This window comes from Sarcophilus harrisii, chromosome 6 (assembly GCF_902635505.1).
Source record: "Sarcophilus harrisii chromosome 6, mSarHar1.11, whole genome shotgun sequence".
Classification (NCBI taxonomy): Eukaryota; Metazoa; Chordata; class Mammalia; order Dasyuromorphia; family Dasyuridae; genus Sarcophilus; species Sarcophilus harrisii.
Genome location: NC_045431.1, coordinates 15,712,395 through 15,731,948, shown reverse-complemented (window position 1 = coordinate 15,731,948; position 19,554 = coordinate 15,712,395). Strand labels below are relative to the sequence as shown.

Here is a 19,554-nt window from a genome sequence, read left to right as displayed (position 1 = left end):
TGAAGGGGAAAGGCACACATAATAAATACACAGGTTTCTGGGGGAGACGCCGAGGCTCACACAGCGAGTAAGCACTAAGTGTCGGAGGCAGGCTTCGAACTGCGATTCGTCTGACTCCAGGACCAGTGCTGTATCTACTGTGCCATCTAACTGCCCCTAAAACACAGCATCTTAAATAATTTTTAAGGAAAAGGAGGAAATGATCAAAATAACCCATTTCCGGGCCTTAAAAAATGTACTCCTTTGGGTTTAAATATATTTAATTGTTTCTTTATTTCCAAAATTCTGGGAGGAAACACCATGTACACAGATCACTTGAATAATGCAATTAGAAAAAAATTATATGACGTATAAAGGGTGCTTAATTTCTGTATTTACAGTGTGCTACGGAGAAGGTTAAAAGCTATTACAAAGTATACAAATGTTCTTATTGATGGTAACTACAAATCTAAAGATATTTTAGAGTTAAAAAACTTTGTCCAGAATCATATAGGTTATTTTTATATAACTTAGGAAAAAGGTATACAAATTCAGTGACTATATAGAGAGACTATATTAAAATCTTCAGTATACAATAGTGGAAGATCAGGGTGAGGCTCCATGATCCCAAATGAGGTGACATGAAATACAGGTTGGTTATTCTTCTTCCTCAGCCTCCTTTCCTCTAAAGTTTTTGGAGCTGGGAAATTGTTGGAAGAGCCTATTTAAGTGGCATGAGTATTGGAGGAGTGTTGGAGGGAACAAACATGGCTGGCGGAGAGGGAAGTGCGGATTGTTGTCCCTTAGAAGGACCCACAAAAGGCAAAGAGAGGACCCCGGGACTGCCAGAATACACAGGCTCCCTCACCCCACTCATGTGCATGAGCACGTACATCAGGAGGAGATTGGGGACCAAGGCTGGCTGGGTAGCCCAAACTCAATGACCTCTGGGAATGTGGACTCTGTCCAATCACAGGCTCACCAATGAGCCTCTTTTAAGAGGCAGGAATTTAAGGGTCTGGACAGAGCTCATCCCTGGCAGGTGGGGGGAAATTCCAGGTTCCAGATTGGTCTTTAGCAGGTCATCCTAAAGCTACAGGAGGACCAGGTGCTTTGTGTCCAGGCAGACTGCCACCCTTTGAGGATGCAGAAAACTCTAGCTACCAGCTCATGCCTTCAACATCCACATTTTGTCCAGGACATGGCCATCTGCCACTCAAGCCCCCCTCAGCAGGCCTGGCAGGTTTGGCTTCCTGTGAAAAGGGCACAGAGAGGCAAAGACCCAGAAAGAAAGGCTCCCAGCAAGCTCAGTCACTTCCAAATCCTTCAAGGACGATCTACACCCTAACAGGCAAGACACAGACCCCAAGGCACTCTGGGTCTCTTGGAAGGTCCAAAATGGGAAGGACCTTCGGTCTGATCCTGCGGCCAGCTCAGTGTATTCTGCTCCCCCCTGGGAGTGAGGGCGAACCGAGCTTCATGCCCTGACTCACAAGCCCCTAAATGCGCTGACAGGAAGTAAAGTTTAGCTCAGAATCTCGAGGTTCTCTCCTAGGGCCAGGATGAGAGGCCGGCAGGCCCCCAGGATGGAGGGTGGAGCTGCTCTCCCCTGCTCCTAAAGACTTCGCCATCTCCTGCCCAATCTCCCCATAGCACCAGAGGCGCTCCGGCCATCTGGGAATTGGCATCAGCTCTCAGCATTGCCCTCCATGAATCTGGATTTCTGGGCTCTCCCAGTTGGGGACGGCCCATGGCACAGCCTAAGCTGCTGTGCTAACTGTCCTGGGGACACTACGCCCTTAATTTCCCTCCAAGGGCAAGAGATCCAGAAGCACACGTGCAACTCTGTGCTTCTTCCCTAAATCACCTTCTCTCAGAAGCAGCTTTTCCATGTTCTGGAAATTGCCTGGCTCTGACCAGCTTGTGTAGACTGCCCAGGAGAAGCTGTGGAGACTATAAGAGGGGAAGATCGGGAAACGGGGGGCATGGGGACACATATTGAGCCACCTCTCTGGAACTGGTCTTTGGTACTGGGCCGCATGGCCAGGAGCCTGGAGGGCGGCCATCAGCCTGGAGGATGGCCATCAGCCCGAAGGGTGGCCCAGCCCTTCTTCCCTAGCCTTTCTAGAAGCCATCCCAGCACATGCTGCTGACCAGCAGCACTCCCTCCTGAGCAGGGAAAGGGGTTCACATAGCTTGCTGGAGCTCAAACTCAATCCTCAACCTTCCCCTTGCTGCAAGTCCCCAGGGATGGAGATGAGGCTTTGTAAGTCTGGGCTGGGGGGCCAAGTCATTAGCTGGCATCTTCTCCAGCCAGCTCTGCCCTGCCTGCCAGCCTTGTGGGGCCACAAAAGGACCAATTACCTACTTATAGTCAGGTCTTCTCAGAAACCAAACTCACTTATTTTTAAAAATAAGTCTAACTATATTTATTTAAGAAAAATAATTATTTCATTCTAAAAATGTTTCAAGTCCTGTAGCCCCAGTGTTTCTGGAGAGAGTAAGTAACTGGCCCAGTCAGGATTCATCTTGTACAGTCCCTGTGGTTCTTGTCCCAGGGCTCTTAGGTAGCCAGAAGTCATGTGAGGGATAACTGGGGCCCTGCAAAGGACGAGGGTTTGATCACAGTTTCTGCCAATGCTGAGCCAGCCCTATATGCCAATGCGTTGGATTCTGGGGTGGAGGATAGGAGTAGCAAATGTCCATGGTTCCATTTTTCCATTGAATAATTAATCATCTGCCTCTACCCTTCCCGCACTCGGGGGAGAGAGGACATAATAGAACAAGAAATAATCCATCTTTTCACTTCCCCTCTCATCCACTGACCTCTATAAGGACACTTTGCTGCTGGAGACCTTCAAGTCTGGACTTTTCTCCTCTTTCGTTATGGATCCAGTGTCATTAAAACTCCTAGAGGCCTTGGAGGGCACTTCCTTGACCTTTCCCCGCTTTCTCTTTAGTCCCCATTTCCAGGGCAGGAACACCACTTTGCAGCAAACACCGAAAAAGTAGCAGCAGCGGTGCCGGCAGCATTTTTCTCTGAGGAACATGATGATCTCGTCCCAGGGCTGTAGGGAGCGCATCCACAGGGGTAACACGTAGTGGGCCTCAAAGGTCCACAGGCACGTTATGATTAGCAGCACCAGGATGATGGGGGCCGTGACACCCACCAGCACAGTCCAACCTGCCAGCGAGAGGCCAAACACAACCAGGGGGAGGGCAATAAAGCAGACAATCATGTAGAACATGGCGAACCAACGGTAGGTGGCCGTGATATTCCCCAGGCCCCTGGCAAAACGGATCGGCAGGCGCATGAACGGGACTGGGTACCACAGAAGAACTCCAGACAAGTTGAAGAAGAAATGGCACAGGGCAATCTGAAATCAAACGGAGTAAACACGATGAAATCTCATGGAGACACACTGGGAGCCAATCGGGGAGAGGGAAGGGAAATCAGGAGGCAGGTGGTAGGGAGAAGGGATGGGAAAGATCAGAGGCACCACAGAAATCATCCATGACTATTTTCACTGTGGGCTTGTCGATTTAAGACCCAAGAGGGAGAGCAGCAGTCAGCTGGGCCAGTCTATTCAGCTTTACAAGAATATGACTGGCCGTTATGGGGGCTGTGACCCAGAGAGCATCAGACCCAGAGCCAGGGAGACTTGGGATGGAAGCCTCTCTCAGCCTCACTATGCTCCTCTGAAGTCAGCAATGGAGCCTTCATTCCCTGGTTTACTGTGGACATCCAATGAGATCATGGTGTCAAGAACTTTGTACCCTACAAGTAAGAGTGCGATTGGGGTCTTGTGGAAAGAACAAGCCATCTAAATGGGAGTCTGAAGCTACAAGCTAAGTCAACAGGAATTGATTAAGTGCCTCCTGGATGCAAAGCCCCATGCAAAGGGAAAGCTCCTGCCCACAATCTGCTTACATTCTCTCTTCTGAAGTCCTACCTCATGACCTTGATCTTCAGCAAAACCCTTGTCCTGTCTATAAAAGGAGGAATAGATGATCTCAAAGATCCTTCCAAACCTAAAATCCTATGAAATATTTTTAAGGCAGAATTTAACAATAAACTCTATTCAATACTTGTAAGTGCTATGGATGGATGACAGAAGGGGTCACTAAGAATACTTCTTGGTTCCAGACCTGTGGTTTTCTCATTGAAAAATCTCATGATGTGTGCATTCCCTCCATTATTGTTGCTATTATGGTATCTTTCTCTCACTGTGAACTATTTATGTGCAATAATCTATTTTCAGATACATAAGCAAAATTCATGGTCCATTCTGGACATACCTATTGTAAATTCCTTCATATCCATTTTGTTTATTTATTTATTTCTCATTAAATAACTTTCTATCCATTTCCAAACATATAGAATTCCTACTCGTCTTCTGTCCCCTTGGGAACTTTAGTGAGAATGTGAATGTGGTTGTCAATATTTTGTTTTGTTTTACTTGTACTTCTGCCCAGGTAGACACTTTCCAGAGCTGAAAGGGAATTATATATCCCTGGCAGTGTATACACACATGGAGTCTTACTTATATCAAAATTCTAGCAATTGCTAATAGCTATGTAATGTTCTGAGGAAAAAATTAATTTATTGCATCCATGGAAAAATAAGTAAATAAAATCCTATGAAAACGGGCCTTTTTGCAAAGGGCCATGAAGCAAGGACTAAAATGCAAGCAGGAGCTTAAGTCCCAGCTTACAAACTAAACCAAGTTGACAATTTAAGCCACTTTTGCTGAGTTCCAAAAGAGTGATTTCAAAAACAATTTAGATAATTAACACATTGCTCCAAATCGAATTAACTACCAGTGAGTTAAAAAGCAATGAATTTAATAAAAAAAAATATTGCATTTCAGAACCAATGAGACTTTTATTCTAATTATTTTCAAAATCAGTTTTGGAATTCATTCTTTTACAAAATGACTCTTCTCCTCCCCCTGCTTTCCCCCCACTCCTTTGTTACCTTTTTCCTACCCAGACATCCCCTGGCCAGCCTGCACACCAGCAGGTGCCACTGGCCTCCTTTGCCAGGAGAGGAGGGAAGAAGGGGAGACAGCTACCTGGTAAGGCAATATTCATCCTGGAGAATACTAAGGGCACCACCATCCTGCCATGTCTGGGCTGCAAAGCTCCACCTTGACCCCTCTCTCCCATTGGTTTACATGTGATCACTCCCCAAATCCTTCTGCAGGATCTCTTGTGTTCATCCCTTCCTATCCATTCCTAATGACATCACCAGATTTTCATTTTTTGTGACCTGCAAAATAATGCTGCTTTTCCTCTGGTAAATACAATTTGGGTGACAGTGAAAAAATCACTTAATCTCAAATTTTCTTATTTACAAAATGAGGGGAGGTTAGACAGGATCATTCCTAAAAGCTCTTCCATCTCCAGATGTCTGCATCCTCCATCAAATGCATCTTCCATGTACACTTTTCCTAAATATACCTCCATTGCTGTCCTACCTTTAAATCCAATACCTGTTGCCTTCCTAATGCATGAAGGATAAAACCAAATTCCCTGGTTCAGCTTTCAGGGCCCTCTAAAACCTGATCCTCCCCTGCCTTTTAAGCATCACCTCCAGCTGCTTCTAACAATCCCATCTTCATTCACATTATCACGTCCTTGCCATCATCAGCACTCCAGATTCACTGGAATCTTCATAGATGCTCCTTCATTTGCCATGTTCCTGGGACCTTGTTCCCCACTTCCTCCTCTCAGAATGCTTTTCCTCCAGCTTTCTGCCCAAATGGATCCTCAGAAACCCTCAAATCTTCTCTGCCCCCATGAAATCAAAGGTCGCCTCTATCTCCTGCACACAAAGCTTGGATCTATGCCAGTCACCTAGCAAGTAACAGCTGAGATTCAAACTCACATCTTCAAACAAAGTCAGACGTTATTTCCACCTTTTCTGACTCATAGGTGGGCAAAAGAAGGGAAGTTATCCATACCATTCTATGTGGGGAACAGCGGAAGAGTAGGAGATGGGCAATGAAACTTCTCTGTAGAGAGCCAGAACTTTGGAGAAGTATACTTGAAACAAGGTGTCAACTTGTAGAACTATAATAAGTACTAAGTACATGTACACTAGAGAATCATTATCTTAATCCCACTGAGTTAACACCTTGTTGTAGGATTAAATCAATCATACTGAACTAGAGAACTATTAATCACCATGCTAAACTAGACAGCCATTGTCTTATGGATTGCACTGAATTAGCACCTTGTTTTAAGTATACTGCTCCAAAATTCTAGCTCTCTACACTTTACCATCCTCATTTGTTTATTACAGACACAAGCTGAAGATCTCTGGTCATTACTTAGGAAATTCAGCTTCTGAGAACAATCACTAGGGACAGTTCTCTAGCCCCCAGGTCACTGTTCAGAGACAGCTGAGACCTCGACAGTAACCAACATCCCTTTGGGTTACAGAGAATCTTTCAAGAAAGAAACTGGGGTGCTTATTGGAAGGATGGGGTGGTAAGCTGAGGAAAGAGGAGAAGGTCCCAACTGGGCATTCTGACCTGGAGGGAATCTTCCAAAGTGCTTCCAGGGCTGGCCAGTGCAGCCAGGATGGCCGTAGTGGTGGTGCCGAGGTTGGCGCCCAGGGTCAGGGGATACGCTCTCTCCAGGCTGATCACGCCGATGCCTAAGGGGAAAAATGAATGAACGAGCATGGCAGAACCACATGCAAAAATGGAAGCAACAGCATGTGAATGGAGAGAAAAGGAAAAAACTCACCAACCAGAGGAGTGATTGTTGAGGTGAATACAGAGCTGCTCTGCACAATAAGGGTCAGCCCAGCTCCAACAAGGATGGCCAGGTAGCCTGCCAGCCAGGTAAAGGGGAAGGGGAAATCTGTGAGAAGAGGAGACGAAAAAGGCATCATTTGTGTAATTGTCCTGGTCAACAGGAGAATTTCTTGTCTCATGCAACAGATCACTCCAATATCCATCCAGAAACAGTCTTTTTATTACAAACCCATTCTAAAACTTCTAGCAGAAACAGTTCTCAAGCAGTCAGGAAGGAGGCTTCTGGGAGAGGAGTTCTCAGTCAATGTTCTAAAAATGACTAAAAATGGCCAGCTAGGTGGTACAGTGGATAGAGCTCTATTTTTCTATTGCACCACAGGGGTCATGTGTGTCAATGACTTGTCCGAGATTACACAGCTAATGAGTGTCTGACTAAGAACGATGGACTTGGGCATGAGAATGACCTCAGGAGGTCCGGTCCAATCCTCCTTGGCTCACGTAACCATGGAAAATCGTCGAACATCTTTCAAATGGGAATACTAGTGTTCAGGTGGCCGCCTCACAGGACTGAATGAGTTGATGTCTGTAAGGAATCTGCCAACTTTAGAGCTCTCTGGTTTACTAGAGGATAGGGAAAGGGACGTGTGCTGTGATTTCTTTGTGATAGGGTACTCTCAGGTGGGGAAACTCACCAGTGCAAGTTGGCAAATTCTCTGTCACGTGGTCCTAAAGAACTGTCTAGAATGCTTAAAAGATTAAGGGACTTGGTCACACAGTCAGTATGAGTCAAAAGTAGTACTTGAAGTCAAGATTTTCCTGCCTTGTAGGTCAGCTCTCTATCCACCATATCATGCTTCCTCTCTTCATTACTATTTTAGCCTCCTAAAGGAATTATCTTGCAAAGAGTCTCAGTGGGAGAAATATGGTAGAGGCTAATTCCTATTTTCCTCAGTCTCTCTGGACAGCTAAACCAAACCCTTCAGGTCAGCTCTTTCTTATTCAGGACATAGCATCACAGCCATGAGCCTTGTGTTGGGCTCAGGAACATTTCTAGCACAATAATACAAATTCAAAATAAAGGCAATGATATGTATTTCTAGCTGTCGATCAGAAGAAAATCCAAGCTGGGACGGAGTCATCTAGAGTTCTTGCCTCCAGATAGGTGGGCTCCATGTGGACCTCAGGGAGCGCCATGGAAGGAGAACGGCCCAGGCAGGATGAAGTGATTACCTGTATTGATAGTCCTCTTAATCACTGCAGCAACTCGTCCCTTGAGCATAGAGTTCAGGATCTTGACAATCAATATCAAACAGGTGCACAGGACCAGCAAGGAGAGGGAAAGAAGGATGAGTCCAATGCCTGAATCTGACAGGTGGACATTCACAAATAAGTGTTTACCTGCAGGAACAAGAACCACTACTTATCAAGAAAAGTTCAGACTCATGAGAACTTTCTTTGAAGTTGCCATTTTCTTTTCTAGAACTTAACTGTGTTTTTCTCCCTAAGCATTTCCTCATAACCCAATTATCTTTTTCTTCCTCCTCCTCCTCCTCCCCTGAACTGGGTACATGGTGTCATATAAAGCACTGTGCCTTATATAAAATGATTCTAATTCAGAAAAAGATGATAGATTAAAGAGAAATCTTACTAATGGAAGTAGTAAGAAATTAAATTCAAATAACATTTAACCCTGAAACTCTAATTTAGAGTAAGAGTTTCCCATCCTTTTGTAAGAAGGCAATTTTTATTCCCTAAAATGCCTTGAAAAGTGAGGGTGTGGGAGTTAACTGACAGCTAGGTTTCTGTATACTCATTATAACCTAGTGGAAAGAGCAGTGGATTGGAAGATTGAATTCTGGGTCGGAATCTTGTTTCTGCGCTCTGGTGTTATTTCTGTGCTCTGGTGTTATTTCTGTTGACAGGGGCAGGTTTCTTCCCCATCTGAATGTCAGGTTTCCTGCTCTGACATTTAATGATCTTTGCATCATAGATGGTATTTGCTCCTTCCCAGGAATATCCATTGCCTGAGTTTATATTATTTATTTGCCAGTTTAGTTTACTTGTATTGAAAATACAATATATAATAAGAGTGCTTTGTATACTGAACACAGATAATATACAAATAATAAAATGGTTTGCGAACTGAAAATGCTATGTAACAGAATAATAATAACAATCACCAACTTGTACTCACTATTCCAATATCTTATTTTCTTAGAAGACATAGGAGAACACTTTTGGGTATTCTCTACACAGTGTACAAAGGAACCCAATAATGCAATCAGGTATTTTAGGATTATGGTGAAAAGGGGAGGTTACAGGAGAGGAGAAAAAGAACAATCCTCCCCCCGAATAGAAGAAGACATGGGAAGAGACAATAAAAGAGGGGGAGCAAGAGGGAGGAGGAGGTGCAGACCCCATACCTTCTTAGGGAACTGCTAGATCATGAAAGTAGGATGTCTTTGCTTATCTGAAAGGTCCCAGCTGCATAATTTATCAGTCTGGTGCAGACTATCTTGCCACTTGTCTTATAGACGACTTAGCTTCAAGAGCCTACTAAGAGTTGACTTAAGGTTGAGAATTACAAATTATGTCAGTTCATTGGAGTAGAGGGGCTTTATCATTGGTTGATTCAGGGCCTCCTCTATACTTTGAGTCAAATGTTTCTTGAAAATATGATAATTCAAGTAAATAGGTTAACATTTATATAGTGCTTTGAGATCTACAAAGTACAGAAATACCCTTGATCACTGGAAGTCAAGATAGCAAAATGAAGCACAAAATCACCTTAACTCTCCCAAATTCTTCTCCAAACAACTATGAAATAACATCTCAAAATGAATTCTGGAATGGCAAAAAACAACAATTAAAAAGATGGGATGAAATAATTTTTCAGTCCAAGGCAACTTTGAAGGTCTCACTCAGGTAAAAGGGGAGCACAGGCCAGGGCAGGTCAAACAAGCCAGAAAGAGTTGCTGAGCCCCAACACAGGTCATTGACAGATGAGTGATTTGTCCACTATTCACATTGTGGGTCCTGTAACAGCACTAGGAGAATGCTCTGAAACTCCAGAGCAGCACTAGACAAACAAATAGAGTCTTCAAGCCCTGGCACAAGAAGCTTGGGACAGTGGTCTCTCCACCCCAGAAGCAGAGTCCAACCAATGAAATGGATTGGGGAAAAGTAAGTAAAAAACAAAATAATGAAGCTGACTATAAGACATCATAAAAATTGTCATGGTAACAGGGAACATTAAAACACACACAGAAGAGGACTACAAACAAAAGCTCAAAGAAAAATGTCAATTCATCTCATGTCCAAAAAGAACTTTCGCAAACACCCAAAAGAGGATTTTAAAAATCAATTAAGAGCAAGGGACTGGAACCTGAGAGGATGCCCATCAGTTGGGGAATGGCTGAATAAATTATGGTATGTGGATGTTATGGAATATTATTGTTCTGTAATAAATGATCAGCAGGATAGTTCCAGAAAGGCCTGGAAAGATTTACATGAACTGATGCTGTGTGAAGTGAGTAGAACCAAGGAAACATTGTTCATAGCAACAAGATTATATGATGATCAATTCTGATGGACGTGGCTCTTTTCAACAGCGAGGTGATTCACACCAGTTCCAATGGTCTTGTGATGAAGAGGACTTTCTGAACCCAGAGAGAGAACTGTGGGAGTGAATGTGGATCACAGAATAATATTTTCACTTTTTTGTTGTGTTCGCTTGCATTTTGTTTTCTTTCTCATTTTTTCCTTTTTGATCTGATTTTTCTTGTGCAGCATGATAAATCATAAAATTGAACAAGTCATCAATTCACTCCCTAAGAGGATCAGATAGTTTTATTCTACCAATAGGTAGTTAATTCTACCAAACATTTAAAGAACAGCTAATTCGAATATTATGTAAATTATCTGGAAAAATGGAAAATTCCATTTATTCTTTAAAACAATAAGCAGTATCTATCTAATGCCACCATCAAGAATTATCTGTAATGTAGATAAGCTAGAAGTTTTCACAATAAAATCAGGGTTAAAGCAAGGATACTCCATTATCAATACTATTATTCAACATTGTACTAGAAATAATAAGTGGGAGTCTACCTGCCAAGACAAGCCCAGGAACTATATGATGACAATTACAAAATTCAAAAACACAAAAAAGTATCAAGGGAATTAATGGGAAAAAAAATGCAAAGTCCCAGACCTAAAACTATTATAAAACAACAGTCTTCAAAACCATATGGTACTGGCTAAGAAATAGAGTGATGGATCACTGGAATAGGTTAGATACACATGACACAATAATTAATGATTATAGTAATCTAGTGTTTGATAAATCCCCAAACTCCAGCTTCTGGGATAAGAACTCCCTATTCCACAAAAATTTATGGGAAAACTGGAAAATAATATATCAGAAACTCAGCATAGACCTGTATCTTTCACTCCATACCAAAACAAGATCAAATGGGTGCATGTAATTTTTTCTCAATGGCACCTTTGCAAAAATTGAAAATATGTTGGACATTAAAAACCTCACAATGAAGTATAGAAAAGCAGAGATATTAAATGTCTTACACTCTCAGATATGATAAGTAAATTAGAAGAGTAAGGGATAGTTTACCTATCAGATTTTTGGAGAAGGGAAAAATTTATGGCCAAAGAAGCACTAGAGAACATTATAAAATGCCAAATGGACAACTTTGATTACATTAAATTAAAAAGGTTTTGCACAAACAAGACCAACATAGCCAAGATTAAAAAGGAAACAGAAAGCTGGAGAAAAAAAAATTTACAACCAGTGTTTCTGATAAATAACTCATTTCTAAAATATATAAAGAACTGAGTCAAATTGATACAAATGCAAGTCATTACCCAATTGAGAAATGGTCAAAGAATATAGCAGACAATTTTAGAATGAAGAAATTAAAATCATCTGTAGTCATAAAAAATGCTCTAAATCACTACTGATTAGGAAATGCAACTTAAAACTATTCTTCTAGGTACTTCTTCACACATTTCAGAAAGGGATGGATGCATGGATTGGTGAGCTGAGTCAATATAATTAAAATAACAATTCTACCTAAATTAATTTGTGCATTCAATGTCATACCAAACTGTGAAAAATTATTTTATAGAGCTAAGGAAAAAAAAAAAACAAAATTCATCTGGGGAAAAAAAGATAAAAAACATCAAGAGAATGGATTTAAAAATATATGAAGGAATATGGTCTATCAATACTAAATATTTACTATATTATATAGCACTAATCATCAAAGCAATCTGGTAATGGCTAATAAATACAATGGCAGATAAGTGGAATAAATTAGATACGTGATACACGATAATAAATGACCAGAGTAATCTAGTGTTTGAACAGCACTAGTTTTCATACAGGTCACAATCTATAAACCCCAGTTTCTGGACAAAAACTCATTATTTGAGAAAAACTGATGGAAAAACTGGGAAAATAGTATGGCAGAAACTAGGTATAAATCATTCTCTCACATCATAAACCAAGATATGGTTAAATAGGTACATGATTTAGACATCAAAGGTGATACCATAAGCAAATTAGGAGAGAAGGAATAGTTTACCTTTTCGATCTATGGAGAAAGGAAGAATTTCAGACCAACAAAAAATAGAGAAAATTAATGTCAAATGGATAAATTTGATTATATTAAATTTAAAAGGTTTTGCACGAGCAAAACTAATGCAACCAAAATTAGAAGAAAAATAGAAATGGGGGGGGAGAGAACATTTAAAGTAAAAATCTTTGAAACAGGTTTCATTTCCCAAATATATAAAAAACTTAGATGTATAAGGGAAGAATTTATGGCCAAAAAAGCACTAGAGAACATTATGAAATGCAAAACGGACAACTTTGATTGCATTAAATTAAAAGGTTTTACACAAACCAATGTAGCCAAGATTAAAAGGGAAGCAGAAAGCTGGAGAAAAAAAAATTTTATAGTGTTTCTGATAAATAACTCAAGTCCTAAAATATATAAAGAATTGATAAATGGTCAAAAGGATATGAACAGGCCACTTTTGGATAAAGAAATCAAAGCTACCTATAGTCATATGAAAAAATGCTCGAAATCACTATTGATTAGAACAATGCAAATTAAAACCATTCTTGAGGTGCCATCCCACATCTATTAAATTCCCTAATATGACAGAAAAGGAAAATTATTTTACTTTTAAAATTTATATTTATATATAAATTTGTATTTTATATATTATATTAGATATAATTATATAATTTTATATATAAATGTCTATTTATATTTATGCAAAAAACTGGGACACTAATACAGAATTCTGGGTCCAGAGCACCATCCACTGAGGAGAACATTGTTCAAATTGATGGAGCTATATTTGAGCCCCAATTCCTAAATTACTCCCTAGCAGTAAACTAGACATTTTAGTACATAGCAGAATATTTTAAAATTTAACTCTTGAACCTATAGAACCAGAATTTTATTGCTGGAAGAGACAAGAGAGGCCATCTCAAGCCCACTCATTTTACACATAAGAAAATCAAGACCCAGGAAGAGTTTAAGCGACTTGCCCACAGTCACATGTACATCAGGCAACAGAGTTCAAAATTCAATTCAGGTTCCTCTGACTTTTACAACTCAGGCTCTTTCCACTGTAATATGGAATCTGAAATTCAAATCTATCTTTTTCTATTTCTATCATGCACATGGACATGCTTACAGATCTTGCCTCTCAAAAAAAAAATCTTTTGAACCCTTAGGACCAAGACTCAGTTAGTCTTTAATAAATCTCCCTGATTTCCATGAAATGGAGTGTCCCAAAATATGCTTAACTAATTGATTAAACTTGGAATGAAGGAAATTTTACGGATTTTATCCTAGCAAGACCAAAGAGTTAATGAAACTCCCTAGAATATCCCCTATTCAGAGTCTAAAATAAATCCAGCAATGGAGAGCTAACTCCCTGGGAGAAGAAAAGCCAGTAAATGTCAGAATTTAATACTAGAAGGAACAGCACTAGTCTTCATACATGTCACTCAAGCTAGGAATAGTATCTAGGAGCCAGTGGGGTGTGACGCAAAGGACATCCTAGCAACTAATCTGCCATTAACTAGTGAGATGACAGCTTCTGTTCTCAGTATCTTCATGCCATTAAAAACAATGGAGGAGCTGCCCAAAGACTTTTTGTTTATGTGGGTTCTATTTAGAGATATTTATCACTTTCAAAATAAATTTGTAGACCCTCCAAAAGGATTTCAAAGACCCCCAGGACTTTCTGGACTGTATTCCCCATGTTTTATAAAATGGGGATAATAATATTTCCCTCGAGGCAGGTAAGTTAATACACCCAATGCCAGGAGCTAAAGTATTGGGTAGATGAATTCTCAGGGCCCTTTGAGCATCAGGATTATTGTCAGAAAGTCAGAACGATGTCCTGCATATATTTGGGATCCATATGAACAAAGATGGCCTGGGTCTCAGAGGCCATTGCCTAAATGACTCGAGTGTACATAAGAACTCCATGTGAAAGCTGACTTTTCCCTGCCTCCAACCTATTTTCCTAAGAGCTGTCTGACTTGTTTTAGACTTGGGTCAGAACTTCCAAATGCCTCAGAGGCCAGTCTGGACCAGTGTTACAGAGAAGACCAAACAAATGCAATGAGGATTTTTTTTTTTTTTGAGCTCTTTGCCCTGCCCTCCTATATCACCAGTACAGAAAGTGTTCATTTGCATCAAAGAGAAGATTAGTTATTCCTTAGAATAGTCCTAGCCACCTTCTCCTCCCCAAGGATACTACTTTCAATACTCCTTTTACAGAGTTGTCTTTTTGGTCTGGCAGTCAGTTGTCACATCAAGGACTATCTTGCTATCAATCACTGATGGAGGAGGAGGAGTAAACACAGAGAGTGAGCAGTCTGAGCTATGCTGATGACTGTTAAATCTTCCCGGGCCTCCTATAGTTCTGTTTCATGGGACTTATATACCTAAGATTTCTTTTGTCCAGCACTTGTCCTAGCAAAAAAGGAGCATGAAGTTAGAAATTCAGGAAAGATGAATTTCCAATCAATTTTCTACTCACATTTTTCAATGTTCTCTTTATATGTTATGTTGTGGAGTGTCCAGGTCAAGTTCCCTTCGGTCCAGCATAAAGTGGGAGAGGAACAATTTTCTCGGAAGGCTACAGTAATGTTGCTTAAAGACTACATGACACCACACAGAAGGAAAAAGAATACCTCTTAATAAGGGTGGTTTTCTATGTAAAGATACAATTTACAGCACTGAAGATATGTCCCCACTGGCCATTGCATCCCCACTTTTACCCTCTTCTTTACCTCACTTTCCCTTTACTCCAGGGCACTAAATTTATAGAACACCAATAGCATTTACAATCCCTCAACATCACAGGAGGAACAGAAGATTCTCAGTCCCCCACCTATATCCTTTGAATCATTTTCTGATACTTACCACATTTTTTGAAGTTTTACACCAAATCTTTACCAGGCTTTTGATTTTTGCTGCCTCATTTCCTGCGGCAATTTCAAATATGACTTTTTTATCCAGCTGAGAAAAACAACAGATATGAAAAAAAAAAAGAGTTAGCCTGTTCCTCAGCTATGATTTGTGACTGAAAAATTAATTACTCTCCTAGAAGCTCCAATATCTAAGAAAAAAAAAAAAACAGGTCTCATTTCCAGAAGATCACACTTACACAACGTGACCTTTCCTCATCTTAACCCGATAGACTCTTTTGCCCCATTCTAGAGGGCCCAGTGCATCACCAGCTTATCAGTGGGGATCTTTTATTCTGTCTTCGTCTCCTTTAGTACCTGGCCCATGGTAAGGATTTAATAAATGCTTTTTGGTTGATTGCTGCTGTCAGGAGGCATCCCTCGGAAAATAGCTTGACCTGATCTGAGGGTCTATCTACCAAAATATTGACCTACTGAAAGCCAATACTGTTGGGGCAAGATAAAAAAACAAAAACAAAAACAGAAGCATCAGGTACAAAATAGCAGACCAGTTGAGTCTCTCCTTTGGCCAGAATGGTGGTAACAAACAAAACTCGATGCTTGAAGCAACCTAGTGCTTGCTTCTTAGCTCCATTCACCTACACAATAAAATGAGAAAGACGCAAGGGTGAGAAGCACCCTATTAGGACCAATAGCTTAGGAAAGGAGACAACTGTTAATTCCCCTTCCAAGAGAACCAGGTGTATCACACTTATTGATTTTTTTACCCTCTTACTGGCTCAGACTTAAAATCAGGGAGTCTTGATGCCCACCTGGATGATGAGTTTTGTTAAGGGTTTGGTGAGGACTTTCAGCAGTTCCGGAGCATCTTCTCCACTGTTGATGTGAAAATAGTCAATAATGACACGAGTGATACTGAGGAGGTAGCCTGTGACCACCTCCATGGGCAGGAGCACCAGCACCGACAGCCAGTTAAAGAAGTCATGGACAGTAGCTCCTGCAAAAGCCCTGGAGTAAGGAGAAAACGCAAAGAGAAAAGGACAAGACAGTTACTCTAGAATGTCATATAGTTTTATAGAAAGAGTGACAGTAGAGGGTTCTCCGTCTAGAGTTAAGAAGATCTGAGTTTAAACATAGTCTTAGACACTACTGGTTCTGGGACCATCTCAAGTCAATAGACTTCAGGTTCCTCAGTTGAAAAAGATTAGAATAATAATCACAGCCTCAAAGGACTGTTGGGGGCTCTAATGAAATAACACTTGCAAATTAAGCACTATAGTAAGTGCTTAATAAATGTTTGTTACTTCTATTCTTTCATGATTATTTTGGTTTACATTTTGAAGTTTAATTCAGTTTCATGTTTCACCCAATACTATTATTTTAACTATTTTTTAAAAAAAGGTTTAATTTCCTAAGCAGAACCAGGAGATTATTATACCCTGCAACAAGATTATACGATGATCAACCCTGATGGATGTGGCTCTCTTCAACAATGGGATGATTCAAACCAGTTCTAATTGTTCAGTAAAGAAGAAAATCAGCTACACCCAGAGAGAGAACTATGGAAAATGAATGTGGACCACAACATAGAATTTCCACTCTTTCTATTATTGTTTGCATTTTTGTTTTCCTTCTCAGGTTTTTTTTCCCCTTTCTTTCTAGATCTGATTTTTCTTGTGTAGCAAGATAATTGTACAAATATGCTTACATATATTGTATTTAACATATACTTTAACATATTTAACATGTTGAACTACCTGCCATCTAGGGGAGGGGTGGGAGAAAGGAGGGGAAAAGTTGGAACAGAAGGTTTTGCAAGGACCAAAGTTGAAAAATTATCCATGCATATGTTTTGTAAATAAAAAGATATTATAATAATAAAAATAAATAAATAAAATAATAAAACTTTTATTTCCAAATTCTTTTTTCTCTTCCCTCTACCTCATGAATTGAGAAGAAATAATATTAACCATTATGCACATGAAGTCATGCAAAATATATTTCTACATTTGCCATATTGTGTAATAGCAACAAGAAGAAAAAAAGGAAATTGCTTCAATTTGCTCTTAGAATCCAACAGTGCTCGCTCTAAAGGTGAATTGCATTTTTCCATCATGAATCTTTTAGAATTGTTATTAATCATAATTTTGTGGTTGTTTTATTCCTTTCTTTTATAATAGCTTTTTATTTTTCAAAATACATGCAAAAATAGTTTTCAACATTCACCCTTGCAAAACCTTGTGTTCCAAATTTTTCTCCCTCCCTCCCTACTTAGCAAGTGATCCAGTATAGATTAAACATGTACAGTTCTTCTAAACAAATTTCCACATTTATCATGCTACAGAAGAAAAAAATCAGATCAAAAATGGGAAAAATGATAAATAAAAAAAAGAAGCCAGCAAATAGCAACAACAACAAAGATGAAAATATTATGTTCAATCCTCATAGGCTCATTTCCATCATAAGTTCTGTTACTATTGGCCCCAATCAATTGAAAAGAGCCAGGTCCATCAGCATTGATCATCACATAATCTTGTTGCTATGTACAATGTTTTCATGGTTCTAGTCACTTCACTTAACATCAGTTCATGTAAATCTCTCTAAGCCTTTCTAAACTCAGCCTGATGATCATCATGAATCACAAAATTGACCAGGATAACTAAGTCTTTCACATTTACTCATCATTACAATATTGTTGCTACTGTGTACATTTTGTTGACTCTTTTCACTTTATTTTATATCAATTCATGTCTTCCCAGATTTTTCTGAAATTGTCTCCTCCCTGATTTTTTATACTCCAATAGTATTCCATTATAATCATATGTCACAACTTGTTCAGCTATTTCCCAACTGATGGGCATCCCTTAAGTGTCCAATTATTGGAACAATAAAAAGAGCTACTATAAATATTTTTGTACATTATGAGTCTTTTTCCTTTTTTCTGTATTCTCTCTGAGATTTAGGTATATAGAAGCATTGTTGCTGGGTCAAAGGGTATGCAGTTTTTATAGTCCGTTTGGCACAGTTGCAAACTGTTCTCCAGAACGGTTGGATCAATTCACAATTCTACCAATGGCACATTAGGTTTTTTTTTAATTTTTATTTTCCCCAGGTACAGGTAAAAGCAATATTTGGGGGGAAGGGTTATGCATGTACATTATTTTGTTTTTACATATTTCCTTGTGAATCATATTGGGAGAGAAAGATCAGAGCAAAAGAGAAAAACAATGAGAGAGAAAAAAATGAAAAAGAAAAAAAAAGTGAATATAGCATGTGTTGATTTACATTCACTCTCCATAGTTCTTTTTCTAATTGTGGATAGCATTTTCCATCCAAACTTTATTGGGATCCTTGGAACACTAAAGCACTGATTAGAACCAAGTCTTTCATAGGTAATGTACAATGTTTTCCCGATTCTGCTTGTTTCAATCAGCATATCATATAAATCTTTCCAGGCCTTTCTAAAATCAGCCTCCATCCAATTTTTATAGAACAATAATATTCCATTACTTTCATATGCCATAACTTATTCAACTATTCCCCACTTGATAGGCATCTACTCAATTTTTCAATTCTTTACCACCACAAAAAGAGCTACTTTAGTGTTTTATGTACAAGTACTCTTCCTTTTTCTTTTATCTCTGGAGCTTAGGTCAAAGAGAATACACAATTTTTATAATCTTTGGGGTGTACTTATAAATTGCTCTTCAGAATACTTAGAGCAGTTCATAGCTGTACCATTAGTATCCCTGCTTTTCCAAATCCCTTTCAATAACTTCAATTTTACTTTTCTGTCATATGCATCTCTCCCATGAGTGAGAATTGTTTCCATTTGTATATCTCTAATCAATAATGACTTAAAACATTTTCATAAGACTATCGATAGCTTTCATAGGACTATTAGAAGCTGTTCTGAAATCTGCATGTTCATATCTTATGATCATTTATCATTTGGGGAATAACTCATTTTTATAAATGTGGCTCAGTGCACTATGTATTTGAGAAATGAAGTCTGTATCAAAGAAACTTTCTGTCAACAGTTTCCTGCTTTCCTTCTACTTTTGGTACTGTGGGGAAAAAAATCTAAAGTATTTATCATATGTTCCATGATCCTCATCTCATCTCTTTTTTGGCCATAAATTCTTCCCTTAGGCATAGATCTGACAAGGAAATTTTTATGTGCTCCCCTAATTTGCTTATGATATTACCTTTTATGTCTAAGTCATATACCCCCATTCTGACCTTAATTTGCTAGAAACTGTGAGTTTGTTGATCACTTTTGCCAATTTTACAAAATTATCCATCTTAAATTATCTTTCCTCAAACCTG

The 19,554-nt window shown here is 39.5% G+C and overlaps 1 protein-coding gene across 1 annotated transcript in view; it reads right to left on the bottom strand.

Moving 5' to 3' along the window:
* Positions 1–254: 254 nt before the first annotated feature.
* Positions 255–19,554, bottom strand: part of LOC100928317 (sodium-dependent phosphate transport protein 2B-like) — a 33,375-nt gene continuing 14,075 nt past the window's right edge. Inside the window, exons 5-11 of the mRNA XM_031941864.1 lie at positions 16,038–16,233; positions 15,221–15,316; positions 14,835–14,955; positions 7,977–8,144; positions 6,736–6,852; positions 6,519–6,643; positions 255–3,356 (exon numbers count right to left, since the gene is read on the bottom strand). Coding sequence (XP_031797724.1) covers positions 2,808–3,356; positions 6,519–6,643; positions 6,736–6,852; positions 7,977–8,144; positions 14,835–14,955; positions 15,221–15,316; positions 16,038–16,233 — 1,372 coding nt within the window. The 3' untranslated portion in view covers positions 255–2,807. The remainder of the gene's footprint in view (positions 3,357–6,518; positions 6,644–6,735; positions 6,853–7,976; positions 8,145–14,834; positions 14,956–15,220; positions 15,317–16,037; positions 16,234–19,554) is intronic.